The 17647-nt window shown below is 49.3% G+C and overlaps 1 protein-coding gene across 13 annotated transcripts in view; it reads left to right on the forward strand.

Annotated features, from left to right (window-relative positions):
* The window catches only part of Bcl11a (BCL11 transcription factor A), a 99924-nt gene that overhangs the window by 33032 nt on the left and 49245 nt on the right, over nucleotides 1-17647 (forward strand). The window contains exon 3 of one of the 13 annotated variants that reach the window (XM_076546127.1): nucleotides 236-422. The exons of the other annotated variants lie outside the window; for them this stretch is intronic. Coding sequence (XP_076402242.1) covers nucleotides 407-422 — 16 coding nt within the window. The 5' untranslated portion in view covers nucleotides 236-406. The remainder of the gene's footprint in view (nucleotides 1-235; nucleotides 423-17647) is intronic. 13 annotated transcript variants of the gene reach the window in all.

A 17647-nucleotide genomic window follows, 5' to 3' on the forward strand; every position in this document is an offset into this window, starting at 1 on the left:
CCTACTTCCTGCCTGGCCACTGGCCAACCAGTGTTTTATTTATTGACCAATCAGAGCAATTTGACATATAGACCGTCCCACAGCAGAAAACGGCCAAGCAATTTTTGTTTCAATCCATGTCTCTCTGGAGCACTAGTTCCAAAGGCTGATCAATAGGTTTTATTGTAGACCTCACTGTCTCTGAAAGCATTCTGACCTTATCCTGTCTAAAAATAGTATTTGCTCTTGCCTGTAGAACCTTGACCTGTGAAAACCCATTTGGAACATAACTGACATGTCTAGTCAGCTGTAGATCTAAGACATGCTCTGTGAATGATTCTGTACAGAATCGTCCGCGAGAACGCGGCCTGAGAAGGAAAATAAATACCAGTTGTGAACACTGGGAGCGAGCCTGCCTGTCTGACGCATGCGCGGGCACGATGGTGAGTTAGGGAAGTGTGGACCCTGCGGGTGCATTCAGCCCTGAGTGGGCACAAGACTGCAGGGCAGGAGAGGGCACCACTGTGACAGGTGGATTCAGACAAGGTGGCCATGCTCCGACGCCGTGGTTCTCGGGACACCTTCCTTGGCAGCTTCAGACATGAGTGTGGGGGGTGGGGGTCCACAGTAAGCTCAGGTGGGAAAAGTGGTTTTAAGTTTAGAGTTGTTCTGCCCAGTTTGATAAGGAATTATTGTCACTTTATTATTATTTCTAGGTGTGGTAATGGTTTTGTGGTTGTGCTTAAGAGAAAAAAAATGGAGTCCTTATCTTAAGAAAATACATATCGGAGTGTTTACTGATGAAATGATATGTTGTAGGGGATCCACTTAAATAATTCAGCAGGCAGAGGAGGTGATAGGGCTGTGATAGAGTCGCACAGGTGAAGCTGGGCGGGTACTCGTGGGCACTGACTTATGCTGCGCTCGCTGTTTATATGTGTCTGAGGTTTTGTAAATGAAGGTGTGCCTGACTACTAGGGAGGATTTGAGTCCCAGGATCAGGAAGGACAAGGTTCCTGCATGGAAACAAGCACCTGTGAGCTCAGTCTGGTGTCTAGAAAGGCCATTGTGAAGGGGGAAAGGAGGGGACAGGGTGGCTCCTGGGGTCTGCGTGTCATGGTGCTCCACTTTCCAGGAAGAAAAGAGAATCCTTTGCCTTCTGTGGTATTTCTGTAGAAGACCTGGGGGCAGTAGGTGTGGGTCAGGCCAGTGCCTCTTTCCTTGGAATCTTGGAAAGCAGAGCTGTGCATGCTGATGAAGAAAAGGCTTTGGAGTCATGTCACTGGAGAAGGACAAAGTCCATGGAAGGAGGGACAGAGAACTCAGTCGAGAGTTCTGCAGTCGCCAGTGGCAGGTACGATTGGGGTACAGCCCCAAGCAGGTGTGGGGAGCAGGTAGAGCTGAATGCCAGGACTCACTGCCTGACCCGAAAATAAGGTCACTGCTGGGGATGGGCTTTGCACACACACAAGCCACAGTGGGCCAGGTCCTAGCAGTGTGCCTTCTGGAAGCTGAGGCCAAGTCTTCCGAGTCCTCCCAGGCCCAGGTCCTGCCAGCTACACAAAATGTCTGCTCCTGCTTGCTTCATGCAGAGGCTATTATTAGCAAGTGTCATTCAGTTATCTGAGAGCAGCGCTTTTAGCTGCCACCTAAGTGCCCGACACTTGGGCTTACAGCAGATTAAATTAAATTTTAGGCTGGTTTGGCCTCACTGGCAGTAGACAATAGGGAGCAGCTGCTGTGGAAATGTAACCTGGCACCTCGAGGAGCAGGTGTGTGTGCGCGCACGCGTGGACGTGTGCATGTGTGCATACATACATGTTTCTTGTCCGGGCTCTCATCTGTCCATCTGGGAATTTTGAGCACGCGAGTCTTGGGAGACTGGGGAAGTGATTAACCTTTTGCATCCCTGGCCTGCCTACCACATGGTTCAGGTCATGGGAATGGTGCTGGTCACTAGGCTGCACCTTCTTTTACCTCTGGTCCTCTTCCATTCCTTCCCAAAAGGTTCAGACACATTATTTCTCAAACTCAGTTTACCATTGTGCTCGACTGACTCGGAGTTTTTGAAGCTGGAGTCATTTTTCGTTTTCACTGTTTGACCCCGTGTCATTGTTGGTGTTCTTCTGCAGAGAAGGGCTTAATCTCGCACGCCAGTGCCACTGAAAACCGACGGGAGAGGAGCAAGGGGGTATGATGAGTGGGGTGTGTGGATGCCTCAGGGTAAGCGGGCAGACCGACGCGGACAGGACTGGGGAGCATCTGCTTGTCTGTGATGCAAATGTTTTTTACTCTCCTTGGTGTTCTGTGGCTGTGCCCGAGAATTTGGGACCTTTCTGCTTCATGTGCCGAGCCGGAGTATAACAGTGCACATCAAAGCCACTTATTTAAACATTTTCACAAAACTCGTGGACTAATTTTTCCTTCTTACAAACAGAATGCAAATGTATATATTACTCCATCAAAGGGCAGTGCTCTTTATTTTTATGATCTAGATTTTTAAGAATTCAGATTCCAGAATTCATACTCACTGATTAGGAATGCGTTATGCAAATAACTCAGCTTCCATATCCAAATACTGTTTTGCATCATTCACACCTCATGTCTTGGAAAAAAAAAGTGAAATGTTTCCTCAAAATAAACAAAACCTGCAGAAGAGTTTATTGTGAGGGTGAAAATGAAACAGGCACCCATTTGCCTGGGAACTTTTGAGGGAAACTTTAACAGTCTTGCATAAATAACTTTGTAAGTTTTGGGGGACTTCTACCGAGAGGATGTGCCATGTAGACTATATTACAGTGTTGTTGGCTTTTGAATTGTTCAATTTTGAAAAGAAGATGCCAGGACACTATGTAACATACATTTACCCAAGTGGTGATGGCACACACCTTTAATCCAGGCTGAGGCAGGAGGATCTCTGAGTTCTACAGAGTGAGTTTCAGGACAGCCAGAGCTACACAGAGAAACCCTGTTTCTAAAAACGAAACAAAAAACAAAAGAAAAGGAAGGAAAAGAAAAGAGAGTCATGCTATAAATGCACTTATGGGTAGACTGCTACAGCTGTGCATGAGAATTTAGGGGAGAATTGTGAAGTGCAGTAATGCTTCACTAACATGTCTGGGAAAGGAAGGTGGGAATAAGAGAGTCAGGCGTAGCCATTGATTCCTAGGTCATGGGTTGGCAAATGGCAGGGCCAAGCAGAAAGACTCTGTTTTCTGTGGGTTTTTAAAGTTCTGGAGTAGCAAGTAGGGTGTGACCTAGAACCCGTGTCTGAATAGGTGTGTCCCCATGCACGTAGAGGTGCCTGTGCCAGCTGCTCCCACCCCTCTGTGTCAGAGCGGAACTGGGAGTCTGCACAACGTCCAGTGGTTGGAGCCTCACTGTCTTGAGTGATTGCATTTCTTGGTATGGCAAAGCATGTCATATTTCAGTAGCAGTTTCCTTCAGAAGAAAGAAAGAGGAAGGAAGGGAAGGAAGCCAGGGAGGACTAGTTTCCTCCTCAGCATGAGCACGTTGTCTTTCTCCTGCTGTGCCCACACTCATCTCTCCTTACAGGTCATAGACACGTTTTTGGCACTGTGTAGAGTAAGCGTTCCAACATGTTTTTAATCTTTAACTTTCACGTCTTTAAAAGTCTGATGTACCGACTTTCGGCTGCCTGGAGATAGTTCAGGGCCCAGCACCTGGCAGCTGTAATGTTCTGTGCTTTATGCTTTTCCATATAAAGGTTCAAGAAATTAAAAGGAATATGAAATGCCTTAACGATGTTGATGCCTATAGACGGAGATGCGTATTTCTTAGGTTATGTTTCTTGCTGCATTTCCTACCCCCAACCTCCTCTCAGTATCTGTATTTAAAGGTGTTCTTTGATGCATTTGGTTAAAAAGGATGGCTTGATACTACTACCAGGGACTCCTTGAACTCTGTAAATCTTGGGGGTGAAAATCCCACCTCTCTCAGCTGTGAGAGTTGAACTATAGCATGATGATGCTTACTCTGCTGTTCAGCCTCACTCTGAGTGACAGCATCATAATCTTGACCCTCTGAACAGGGGCATGTGCATGGAGTCTGCCCAGATCATCTTCAATAGTAAGTGCTGGGCCTTGGGAATGACCCTCCCAGAATGCCTGGTACCACCCTGTCTCACATTGTGAATCTGGTGAATCTGGATGGACTTTTTTTTTCTGCTTAGGAGAAAGAGTTAGGAGGCAGAGGCAGGCAGATCACTACAAGTTTGAGGTCAGCCTGGTCTACATATTAAGTTCCAGGCCAGCCAAGGCTACATGATGATACCCCTGTCTTAAAGCCAAAAAGTTTCTTGGCTTGTTTTGGCTTCTGAGACAGTGTTTTCTTGTGTAGCTGTAGCTGGTCTGAGACTTGGGCCTGGAGCACTAGCTGGGTCTACTGACATTCACGGCTCCATTTGGCTCCAAATGCCCTTTGAAGTGGAACTCCATAGTGAAGAATCGGCTGCCAGAACTCTAACTGCCTTAAACGTCCTTTGAAGGGATCCTGTGTCACCCTCACCCACTCTGGTGTGTGATGAGGTCTAGGGATCTAGTGAGATTTGCCTTGTCTCCCACGTTGTGTGAGGACCTGGTATTTTCATGGCTCTCCCACGCACAGCTGTCAACCTGGTCCTCAGTTCTGACTCTTCCCCTCCACTAAGCTATGGTGGTCCAGGTCAGATGGATTCATCTTACAGGCATGTTAAATCTGCTCTACATACAGATCCTTGCAAAGTAAACACTGGGAAAAACTTGGTACCCAGCAGCCGCCTTCTTTGGGTCTATTTCAGATAAGCTGCCTTGTGGGGCAGTAGTCTGGGTTGATGCTTTCTTCGCTCTCTATGCAGAGTGGGAGCCCAGAGGACAGCAGCGAGAACAAGAGGAGACGATTGCAGACTCAGGCTTGGTGGACGGAATCTGAGTAGAGAAAATTTGGGTCTCATTCTTAGATTAAGATAGCTAAATCTTGGTAATTATTTTAAACAGTTTTTAAAAGTACTGTCTTCCCATAAAGTTGACTTTTAGGGCAATGCTTTTTGTTCCTGTAGTTGTCAAGAGTGTCTGAGGGATCATAGAAGAAAGAATAGATATTTGAGAACAGGTATTTTCCATCATAGAAGGCCCAAGAAAACTTTTATTTAATACTAGGGCCAGGGATTATAACTCAGTGATAGAGCTCTTGCCCACAGCAGCACATGCATGCGCTCTCTCTCTCTCTCTCTCTCTCTCTCTCTCTCTCTCTCTCTCTCTCTCTCTCTCTCTCTCTCTCTCTCTCTCATGCATGCACGCGCGCGCACACACGCACACGCACGCACACACACACACACACACTCTTTGATCTAGGCAAGTGAGGGAGGTGGAAGGGAGTGGTGGACAGAGAGACTGCTTGCTAGGCAGATAAAGATGTAGCCCAGAGCTGGATCTCCACACTTTGGTTTCGTTTTGGCTGCACCAGCTCACACCCCTGTATCCAGAAGGAACCAGAAATGGTGCTTCGCCTTGTGTGGCCCTTTTTTGGCCGTGAGCTTTGCTCTGGCGATGTAGTTCGGAGCACTGATGCTCAACCTGGAAAGATGCTCCTTTGTCCTGAGTAGTCCGCATCCTTCCTTCTCCCCTTGCTCTGTCCTGTTGCAGTTTCCCACCCGCCACTTTGGGATCTCCCTGTGTCGGCAGCCCTGATGTCTGCGCAGCATATCTCCGGGCCGTTTGTCTTCTTCAGACTGCTGGGCATCTGGGAAAGATGGAGATGTGGTGGTGAAGGGATTATATCTTCTGAGGCAGACAGGTCTGAGACTCAGCCAGCCTGACCTCTTCCTAACCATACAGTTCTATTTTTAAAGATGTCTCTCAATAGCAGGAAGTCCTTCCTTGTGTCTACCTTCAAGCCCTTATGCTTCAATTTAAAGCCATTTCCTCTGCATTCCAGAGAAGACAAAGTATCTCTTCATCAGCATGGGGCCCAAACCCCATCATATTTCAGAATTCTCTGCTCTGTTCTCCGCCATTGCATCTTTTTGAATAATCTCTCTCCCTGAACTGAACTCCCTCCCGGCTTTGTTCTTATTTACACCGTCTTCAGAACTCGCTGTTCCCTCAGGGCTGTCCTTCACACACTGGTCAGATGACTGTAGACTGCAGTGACAAGCCACCTGAGTGGTCCCTGTGTGCCCCTCTGTGCTCCCACATTCCACTTGCCTTTTGACAACCGCTGTTCGATGGGGACCTTTGCTCAGCTTGGTGTCCCAGGAATCCTGGTTCTTCTTCGGGTCACTCCCAGCTGGGCAGGAGTCGCTTCCCTCTGCTAGCCCGTCTGGCCTAGCCCATATGAACTTGGTTTTCTTGCCCTGTTTCTCAGCTCCTGCGGGTGGAGAAGACTTACGACCCTGTCCCACAGGTGCCTCTTCCTCCTTGGCCGCTCCGTTGGTGACAGCTTCACGAAGATGGGGAAATACAGAGTGGCCTTTCTTGTCTGTGCTGTAACTCAGCTCGGGGGAGACTGTTCATAACTTTCTGCTGACATGTGGAGAACAAAGGTTTTGGAGAGGCAGAGTCCAGATTCCCCAGGAGCCAGCCAGGCCAAGTCTTTCCATTTCCGACAAAACCCGAGTTAAGACAACAGGAGTTGGTCCTTGTGTTTAATGGGACAACAAAGCCTAAATGCATGGAATAAGCACATCTCTTTTGTGTGTCGGGGTGAGGAGAGGTGACGGTGAGCGTGTAGGATGATAGGGAAAGCATTACAGACATGGGAAAGCATTTCAGAGTACACAGACGTGGCATGAGTAATCGCAGGCTTATAGCCACGAGGCTGGCTTTTCAACTCCCGCCTCCCTCGTTTGTACTCACTTCAGTGAAGACAGATGAACTGAAATGGGAGGAGGGCCACCAGCCCGCTGACTTCAGGGACCCCGGGATCTCTGCCCCAGGGGAGCCTGGAGAGCACCCCTCGATGGGCTCCTTCTCAGATGGATTGACTTTCTTCCTGTCTTGCCCGGCCCTCTGACGAGTCTGATCCCCACAGGATGACCTCACAGTGGGCTGGGCCACTTGAGGACTTCTGCGTCAGTCATCAAGTCAGGAGAGAAACGGGGAGCTTGAGCTGTAGGGTGATGAGGAGTCACTAGGAAACCCCCGAGTCTACATCGATCCTTCTGTGTGCTGCAGGTAGCCTTGCCCTTGCCTGGGAGTGCAGGACCATTCCAGAGAGACGGCCTGGCTCCACAGGCCCAGTGCCTGCTGTATTTTCAGAGGCCGTTTAGGTAATAGGAGTTTTGGGCTGGGGCTTGGCCATGGCTTGACTCTATCACCAACTTTCCCTTTGAAGAAGGGCTTCTGTGGGATTAGTAAAGGTGCCCGGTGTTGTTTACAAGGCTTCACAGTGTCAACATTATCTTCTCTCTAGATTACACATAGCTTTTGTAGAGGACGGAGATCATGTTCTTAGTTTTTTTTTTTGTTTTTTGTTTTTTTTTTTTTTTTTTTTTTTTTTTTTTTGGTTTTCCGAGACAGGGTTTCTCTTGTGTAGCTTTGCGCCTTTCCTGGATCTCACTTGGTAGCCCAGGCTGGCCTCGAACTCACAGAGATCCGCCTGCCTCTGCCTCCCGAGTGCTGGGATTAAAGGTGTGCGCCACCACCGCCCGGCCATGTTCTTAGTTTTATTGTTATAATTTTGTATTTTTGTGCCAACCCATGGAATTCTGATTCATATTCGGTGTTCAGTTGGTAATTCACTCAGGTTGATGGACTGGAGGCCTAGCTTTGATTTGAATATTGTGATTCCCTGTCACTGAAAGGTGTGAGCTGGGACAGTCATTTGTCTGTTTTGTCCCCATGTCTCTTCAAATGGAGGGACTGGGAATGGGGATGACATCTTGGGGACTCAACTCTGTGGCTAAGTAGCTTGCACCATCTGCCTTTAGTCACCTAGAGTCTGGGGCAGGGCTTTCTGGGACGCAGAGGGAACACCTAGTTGGAGTATGGAGGCTGTAGGAACTGGAGCTCATCCTGGTCCCCAGCCCTGAGGCTGCCTCTCATGGGAGGGAGAATGGCCTGGGCTCCGAAGGGACTGGATGCAGCCCTCTTCAGGAAGCTCTGACTGGCTCTCTCTCTCTCTCTCTCTCTCTCTCTCTCTCTCTCTCTCTCTCTCTCCCTCCCTCCCTCCCTCCCTCCCTCCCTCTTCCTCTCCCCCTCTCCTTTTGTTTTAGGGAAACCCTCTCATCAGTGAAATTTACTTACTTTCTCTATCATGTTGCATAAATAGTCAGCCAGACAAACTAGATTTAGTTGATAAATAAATAGACTTCTCTTAATGAAACACCAACTAAATTTAGTTCCAGTTTTAGACAATTTGTTCTCCAAGACTTGATACTGACCTCGCCTTATTGACCAAGGGGGACAATGGTTTCAAACTGGGAGCCCAGGCATGGCCAGGTGGCCCACACCTCTGGAGTGCAACTGTAGACCGTCTGTCTGTCTCCACCGCATGCCGGAGGTAGCCTAGTGTGAAAGCCTTCTTAGAGAGGCATGGGGGATCACTACTACTGACAGCCAGAGGTACTCTTAGGGAAGTTCTGGACAGTGGCTTCTGTGGCCTGGAGTCTCCCTGATGCCTTAGCTTAAACCCCGACAACTGCCTGCCCTCTGTTGGGGACAGTAGTGACTGGGATTAAGAGGTATGGTCCCATGTGATTTGTTAGCAGCTGCACTGGGTGTCTAGTTTGGATGAGATCAGTCTCTGCCACATCTAAGAACTAAAGCTCCTTTCTCCCTGTGTTATCCAAGAGGATGCCACGTAGGTGGGCAACGTGGCTGTGTTTGTCAATTCACTTTAGGTGTGTATTGTAATATAAAACCTGCTTGTTCTCCTGCTCCTGTTAAGGGTGACTCATAGATGAGAATAAAATATCTTCACCCGACTGTGAATATTGCCAGACTTTGAACCAACTTTAAGTAACATAAGGATGCCCCCACAATTATGTCATCGAAGCCAACTTAAATTCAATAAGAGGCATGTAGTTACTGGGAGCTTGAGTTCTCTTTAGACCCGAGAACTTAGAACTTAGAGGAGATAGCACCTCGTCTAATCCTGTCTGCGGGGTCCTTGCGTTTGCATTTGCTGAGCACTTACTGTGATGGCGCTGGAAAGGGAGGTGAAGGGTCAAAGCAGACTCCCTTTATTGACGCCAGCTTTCTCATTTGTGAGCTGGATGTGTGTGGGGAACAACGCTGGTGTGAAGAAGGCAAATCCTTTCTGCCTGAGACCAAGACTTGGCTCCAGAAAGGCTAAAAATGCACAGGCCAGGGGAGACCAAGTGGCTTGTGTGGCTTAGCTAGCCGAACTCCACCACAAATCCAAATGGACCAAGTCTCGAGGCCATGCTGTTTCCAGGGCGTCACCGCCACCTTCAGCATTGCCAGGGCTGTAGGTTGAGATGTGGGTGATTGCTGAATTGTCCCATCAGAACTAAATAGGCTTCCTCTTTTGACAGCCATCCGGGGTGGGTGGGCACAACAGTTCCTTCCTGGCTCTTTAGCTCTGGTCTTTGGCCACTTTTTGAATCGGTAGAATGCAGTGGCTGCACACATTCCCATTTTGGAGTTCCTGTGGCACTGGGAGGGTTTCCCTGTACTTGGTGCGTCAGCCCTGTGAGGTCCCCTTTACTTTGTCTTTGAACAGTTCCCCATCCCAGGTGTTGGGGCCGCTTGGTGACTGTGCCTGTGCATTTGACTGCAGGAGATCATGAACCCCACAAGCTCGCGGATCTTTGAATTGTTCTCCCATGTGCTTGCCATTCATTTTCGCTTTTACAGGAAAGAGGGCAGAGCCTGGAGAAGCAGCGCGCCTTCCCCTTACACCTTGCGTCATAACTGTTGCCTACTGCATTTCAGCGTGGTCCAGCTTTTCCGCAGCTTGGGAAAAATACATTGACTGAATGACCATTGTTTTCATGAAACTGCAACAGAAGTGATGGTTGTTGTTAAGAGTTATGTAGAGTTGTGTTCTTTAAGTCTTCAGTTTTGAATCAGATTAGCTCTCTGTTAACTTAAAACAGCCCCCCCCCCAAAAAAAAAAGAAAGAAAGAAAAAAGGGGAAAAGGAGCTGCTGGAAATGAGAGAAATATTAGCAGTATGAAGCATGTTAACGGGTGGCCGTTAGCACTTCCTGCCTGCAGGAATAGCATCTTTAAGTGTTTTATTGGTGAGGGAATAGAGTCAAGTCCCACCAAATGGTATGCCTTTCCAAACTGGCAACTTCTTTCAATTCAGATGCCTCCTTGTTATTGCCTACAGAGGAGCATTTATTTACCTGTCACGGTGCATGCCAGGGTGGGGAAGGGCCCTGTAGTCTCTCTGGCTGCATCCCGGCCCTCGGGTAGATCTGGTCCCTTCACCTTGTCCTTTTCTCAGTCCTCCAACCCTTCCTGGGGGTCTGAAGACACCAACAGCAGCGGCGTCTCGGGTTTGATCTGGCCAGCGTCTTCTGTGTGGCATTGGGTCTGAGCATGGCCTCTCAGTGTGACTGGACAGTCGGTGGCGACAAGGGGAGCCATGGGACACGGGATGGCCATCAGGTGGTGTTGAAGTCAAACCTTTCCTAAGTTTCTAGCTGACTTTTCTCTTTCTAAGAAACAGATCCACACTTGACCGTTGTTACCACCCACCTCCCGTTTTTTTTCCTTTCCTCCAACCAGATGAACCCCTTCATTTATATTATAATGCAAAATGCTCTTCCCTCTAGGCCTCAGGGCCTGTGGGGAAAATGGAATTTGGCTCCAGACCAAGCTCCAAAGCCAAATGCCCCAGGTTGGCCTGCCTGACAGTTTTATAGAACAGCCTCCTGGCAGTTTGGAATGGCGAAGGGTCCCTCATTCATTTTTCAACAAATATTTTGAACACCTGCCATGTAGAGGGAACTGTTCCTGGAGTTAGGCATACAGCAGTGGTCAAAGCCTAAAAGAAATTCTTGCTCTTTGGGGGCACTCTTATTCTAGGTGGGAAAGACATATGCTATGTAAATAAACACGTGCATTGTTTACTACGTCAATGACTTGAAGAAAAATAAGGCGAGGAAGAGAAAGAGAGAAGGTGTGTGCAGTAGATAGACTGCTGATTGGACGGCTAGGGAAGGCCCAACGTGTGAGGAAACCAGTGTGTGGATCTGAGGAAGAAGCTTCCAGACAGAATAATGGCAGACAAGCCCTCTGTGTAGAGTTAACCTGGTTGCTGGGCTCTTTTGAGGAGGTTTAAGGGACAGCAGAGGTTAATGGGAGCTGAGGCCAGGGAGGTGGAGAGCAGCTTTTTGTGGGTTTTGGTTTTGACTGAAGGGAGGTGGAAATCACTAGAGGACAGTGATGTCACGTGACACTTAGGCTGTAGAGCAGTCAAGCACAATCCAGGCAAGGTGATGATGGGTGCTTGGGCCAACCAAGTGGGAAGGTGAGAAGGGGTGGATTCTGGACAGATTTATCTTGAGAATAAAACGAGCAGGATTTGTTAAGAGGTTGGGTTAGAGGTATGAGGGGAAGGACAGTCCAAGTGGAGCGTGAGATGTTTGCAAGAGTAGAATTCGACTTTCTTCGCATGGCAAGGAAGACCATAGGAGGCAGGGGGTGTGTGGACACGTCTAGGACCCACCCTCCTCAGTGCAGGCCTACACTCTTGCCTCTTTTCACCGAGGGCTGTGGGAGACAGCAAGTGACCTTCAGATGGAGCTGTTGGGAGACCTCCTCTTGTCCACTGCTTGCAGCTCAGATGATTTCAGCCAAATCCTAACAGCAGTTCTTCAGGAAAGGCAGGCTGCCACTGTGCCTTGCCTCCAAAGCCTTCCTGGTGGCATCTTTGCACTGTGCCCAGGTCTGATGGTCAGTGCGGGACTGAGATTTCTTGAGGAAACCTCCTGACCTCCTTCCACAGATCCTCCTCTCTTCCCGGTTCCTAAAAAGACATGGCTGGCAGACTGATTTCCCTTGAAGGAGAGTGAGAGCCCTCTCATGGAAAAGTAAAATAATTCTTGGAATCCTCACAACACCCAAGCCAGCCAAAGCTGAGATCAAGGAAATTATGTGGGGGTAATTTGCAAGGACCAGAGTCAAACAAATTGCCTCTTTGTTCTGACCTCAGCTCAGCTCTTCAGACAAGATGACCATGATCTGGCAAATTCAATGAGAAACGGAGGAGTTCTTGTTTCTGTGCGGGCCACCTTTTCTTTCGAGGTAGTCTCTGTGTTTGGAGGCTGCCAGGGAAAGCCTCAGCAAGCGCCTTTCCGGGGAGGACTTTTCTTCTTTGTCTCAAGAAAGACCTGAAAAACAGCGGTTCAACTTCTGCATCCTTCATTCCAGCCTTGGTTTTCTGTCTGTCTGCTCCTCGGAGCTAGGTTGTCAAAATGCAGGGCAAATTCTTGGACTTGGGGGTGACCCAAAGGAGGGCCTGTAGAAGAGTCCAGGCTGTGGTTCACCAGGTCTAGCCTTGTTGCCAGGAGCCAGGCAAGGAGTTCTGTGGGCCTCAGTCTTTCCCAGGGTCCTGCTTAGGCAAGTGCCCAAATGTTTGGGTGCACATGCCTTCCTGCCATGTTCCTTCTCATAAATGTGCTTTGACACCAGTTTTCTACGGGGGCTGAGGTAAATTTTCATTTCTTGTTCACCAGTCACCTCCTGTCCCTATAGGAGGGAAGCGAAGCGCTCTGCCCCAGGGTGCTGTTCCCTGGTCCGACAGTCTCAGGCCTTCAGAAATGCCTGTCTCAGAGCTGGCACGCTCCTGTGTGATGCCCGGTCCTGATTGCACTTCTGGACCTGCTCTTGCTCCTGAAGGGATCCTGGCCTGGGGTGGAAGCCTGTGCACCCAGGAGTCCTTTCTAGACCTTCTTTTCCATCCAGCTTTTGCATTTGGAACCAAGTGTGAATGAGTCTGAGTTTTCTTTTCTTTTCTTTGGTCTGATTTGTTCTTATTTAAGGGAAGGCAGACAAACCCTCGCTCGGGTTATCAGTGTTCTAGGCTGGTTCTTCGAGACTTTGTAGCTGTTGCTCAGCTGCTTGTGTTTGTGGATAAGGACGACGAGGACGAGCCCTAGGACAGGAGAGAACTCCAGTCTTACCGTGACTTTTGGGAAGCGGGGATCGCACAGCCTTGCCAAGTTAGGGTGCATCAGTAACTGCTTGGCAACCGGTCCTGAAGACTGTATGATTTTAGAGCTTTATAGAAAGCTGTGCATGTGCCGTGTCTTCTGTGAAATTTTGTTGTGTTTGCTCTAGCAACTGTAGTGATAACCCATAGTTCAGGCTCCATGGTAAGCTGTCCTTTGTCTCGGGAGCATTGGATTAGCATGGAAGCTAATCCTGACTGGGGTACAGCTTCAACGGCTTGATTTTTGCCCCCTCCCCATTTTCTGTCTGGTGCTATTTGGACGACGGTTTCCACATTTCTGCCATATGTCTTTGAAGAGCTCAGGACTCAGAGGCAGCGGTAGAGTCAGGACGGTGAGCTAGTTCAGGTGGGGAGGAGGCCGGGCGTGACCGAGTGCATGGCGTAGACAGTGAGCTGTTGCAACAGCTGCATTTGGAAGCGGTTCTTGCCCTCTTTTCTTGAAGGACTGCAAACCATTTGGAAATGCAGAAGCATTCAGCCAGGTTTTTAACTCTGCTGGCTCGTGCAGAAAGCAGCTTCATGTTAGCAAGAGCAAACACCTTAGAGGTTCGTATACATTTCCCATCCTCTCGAGAAGACGAGCACTTTCTTTTCTTTGATCCCGCCTTGCTTCTCTTGGTGTCTTGTTTTGTATTCTACTGAACCGGACGACCGATTTAATCGTTGGCCTCCTGTCTGCAGGGATGTTATGTTTTTTTTTTTTAATAGTGCTTGTTTATGACCAAGGTCAAAGACAGTATTTCAGAACAAAAATTAGAGTTAGTTCATAATCGAGTACATATGTATGTTACTGTTTATTTTTATAGTTTGCTAATTTATTTTTAAACAGCTCAGTTACGCCAGCATGTTTACAGCTCTGTTCATCACATGCCTTTCCAGTCAGGGTGTTAAGAGGGACCTGCTCTTCAACAGTGTGGATCCCAAGTTCAATTAGATAATGCCATCAGCTAGCAATTTCATTACATTAATTGAATGTTTGGGCAGAAAGGTAGTTTTGTGGAGGATACAATGAAAGACCATTTATAAGTACACATGTGTAAATCTCCGCATTACAGGCATTATATGGGGTCGCTGACAGGAAAATGGATCTATCAGGCTCCAAGAAGAAAGCATGAGGTGCTCGCTCACTCACTGGTGGCAAATGCTGTCTTCTCAGCTTAGGAGGGCACTGAGCGTGGCTGTCTGCTTACTCCTCCGAAGGTGGTCCACAGAGCTGTGTTGTGGGTGCTGGGTCTGTGTAGTTTTTCTGGGGTGCAGAGGACCCGCTGAGGCTGAAAACACAAGACGCTGTCCAGCGAGGTCTTTGTCACCTCGGAGGACCTGAGAGCCACCATCCTTAGGTTTATCCCGTGGCACCTCAAGCCAGTGTGTCCTGGAGCTTGTCCCATGAGTCAGGAGACTTTACAGAGCAGGACAGGAGTCGCTGGCAGAGCCCTGTGGTGTAAGACAGACAAACTGACTACACCCGTCTCAAGGAGCTCTGGGAAGAGGTCAGAGTCCCAGCCCCTAGTCAGCACAGCCCCCACAGACAGCACAGCACAGACAGAGGGAGAGCTAGTGTTTGAAGTCCCACAAGCTATTTTGGGTCTAGGTGTTCTTACCTCTTCTCTCTCTCTGTCTCTCTCTCTCTCTCTCTCTCTCTCTCTCTCTCTCTCTCTCTGTGATTTAGAGTGGTGGGTGTCAACTGATGGCTGAAAAAGCAGGATCCTTGGGGGTGTTAACAACTATCGGTTGCCTATGAGTAATTCATTGTCTTCCCAGACCATCTGGTGTCACTTGCACTGTGAAGTCTACTGTGGTGTCCCATATCCAGCAAAAAACCTATTCGGGTTATTTGCCAAATACCACCGCTCCACCCCCACAGCGGCTGGCAGATAACTGAGATGCAGCTGCTGTTGCTCTTGGGGTGTGCTGCTTGCGATTGGTTCTGATCATCATTGTTTGGAGGGGTTCTTGCTCCCTTACTCAGGTAGAATTAGTCCTCCCTATGGGCTAACCACGAAAGACTTAGTCTAAAAATTATAGACTTTCATGTGTGGGGGTTGGGTGGGGGGTGGTTACTTACCCACTCTCATCACAGAGTGGCCACTTTGTCTCCTGTTGCTGAGAGGTGGGAGCCACTGGGAAGGGCCATTATTTTCTTACCTTCTTGCCTTAGTGATTGAGAGGGCATTTGGTCTTCTGTAGAGCTTAGGAAGCCGAAGGGAGGGGTCGGAGGTGTGTGCGGGAGGGAGGAAAGGGAAGACTGGTCTGGCCTCCGAGGCAAGGCAGGAAAGCCGCTGCTCCTGGGCCCAAGTGCAGATGCAGTGTTTGTCCAGCTGAAGGCAGCCCCACTCGGCTGCCTAGCCGATGAGTGATTGCCCAGGCTGACAGCCGCTCCAGCACATCTCTCCTACAAGTCCTGACAAAGTACTGTGTTCCTGTGGGGCTGTTATTACTGCAGCAGGCATTTGGAAAGATCTGGAAGAATGGAACACTTACAGGACAACCTTGAGGCAATTTCTCAGTGCCTGCTTCTTCCCTTCTCTGGCCATCCAACAGCTTTGGTTTATGAAAAAATCAGCTCCATCCCACGTAAAAACCATCATGCTGTTAATAATGAGGAGAGAGAGAGAGAGAGAGAGAGAGAGAGAGAGAGAGAGAGAGAGAGAGAGAGAGAGATGGTGTGTTTTTATGGGTCTCATCACCTCATGTGCTGCCTTGTGAGGAAGCAGGAGAAGGAGGCATCTCAAGTCCAGAGAAGACCACTGGCGTGGCTGCTTCGCTGGGCTTTCCGCAGAAAGCTAGGTTTGGTAGATGATGTATTTTCGTGGTTCAGCGTAGTGAAGGTGGTGGTGGGTGCTCGCCACTGGGAGGAGCAGGTGAGAGGACGTCATTGGACCTTTCTAGGGTTCGAGGGGACAATAGAACATCAAGTTTTTATCACCACAGCCCCAGAGCAGCAGCTCAAGGGCGGGCGAGCGTGGAGAAGAGCAGTGAGCGCTTCGGCTTGCGCTCTGGGCCTCACCTTTTCTGTTGAAGCACTGAGGGGGTGCTCTGAGTGGAGGGGCTGCCGCCTCTGGTTGTTGAGCAGACCGTTGGTTGTCCCTTTACTCTCCTCTGTGAACTTGACCTCCCCGGCTTCCAGGCTGAGCCCCGATTTCAAGGAGAGCGTTAGTGTGAGTCTGGAAGCCCAGCTGCTCTGAAGTTGACTTGTCTTTTATAACAGCCTCCTCTTCAGGAGAGCGGGTTGGCAGGTTCAAGTGTGCGTAAGATTTTGGTTTTCAGACAAGGTGGCTTTCTTGGCCTTTACAGTGGGTGGTTGGGTTGGGTGAGGCCCCACCATGACTTGGAAGGCGAACTCAGTCAGGCCTGAAAGACTGTGTCTTGATCATTCTTATAGCAGGCCAGGGGCAGCAGTTGGGAGGTGGGGGGTGTTGGGCTTCCTGCTGTGTGGCTAAGTGCAGGGTTCTCTTCTCTTCTCTGCTGAGCTCTTCTGCTTCATGTGGGGAGTCCTGCCAGGCAAGTGTGAGACCAGGGCCCAGTGACACAAGGGCAACCTAGTCTAAATGACACTTTTCCAAGTTCTCAGACTATCGGCAAGCATTGGGAAATGTGGGGTTCAGTTGGGCACGAGTACTCTGTGTTTTATCTTCTTTTCCTTCTTCCCTCCCTTCCCCCCTCCCTCCCTCCCTCCCTCCCTCCCTCCCTCCCTCCATTCCTCCCTTCCCTTTCCTCCTTATTTCCCTTCTAGAATCAATAAATGACTATCATCAGATTCAGGAGGCTTTGATGAATAAAAATTACTGTCTAATTGAAAAAAAAATTATACAAAAAAATAATTACACTCTGACAAAGGTCTGGAATATTCTATCAGCAAGTCCCAACTTTGCATATTGTCTTTTAGACTTTCTGCACAGGTTCAGTTAGTCCCCACAAAGTAGGTTTCCATGGACAAGGGTCATCTAGGTGTGTGGTCCGGGTTTCTCAGTCCTGGGCTAGCGGCTGCTAGGTGTCGGATGCACTGAGGCTTTGTAAGCTTGGAAACAGTCAGGAGCATCAGGATTGCGGTTAACGCTTAGACCCAAGCTCTGTGACTGCAGTGCTAGTCCAGGGCCATCCAGGGCCATCCACAGGCAGGTGAACCTGTGGGTGGGAGGGAGTGCCCACCCTGGGTGTCAGTGGAGGAGAGTCCAGGGGAGCTCTTAGTTCTCAAGACGTGAGAGGCAGCTGTGCCTGGGCAGAAGCTCAGTTCTTGGAATGCCCGTCGAGGCTGGAGTGGTGGTGTGGGGGTCTTGAATGCTGCAGATTCTCGGGGTGAGTGAGGCTCCTTTGCAGCTGGCCTTCAGCCCCCAGTCTGTCCTGGTCCTCCCCGCTGGAGTGAGGGTGTCTCCCAGCTGTTTGGGGACACTGCTGGGCTTCAGGGCTTCAGGGTTTCAGGGCGGGGCTGGCACAAGCTGACTGACTTGTCACCACCCTCCAAGGAGCAGGTGTGGAGTGAGTGGATCCTGGTGTGCCCTTTCTACACAGACTCCTTCATT

Source organism: Peromyscus maniculatus, chromosome 10 (assembly GCF_049852395.1).
Source record: "Peromyscus maniculatus bairdii isolate BWxNUB_F1_BW_parent chromosome 10, HU_Pman_BW_mat_3.1, whole genome shotgun sequence".
NCBI classification, from domain to species: Eukaryota; Metazoa; Chordata; class Mammalia; order Rodentia; family Cricetidae; genus Peromyscus; species Peromyscus maniculatus.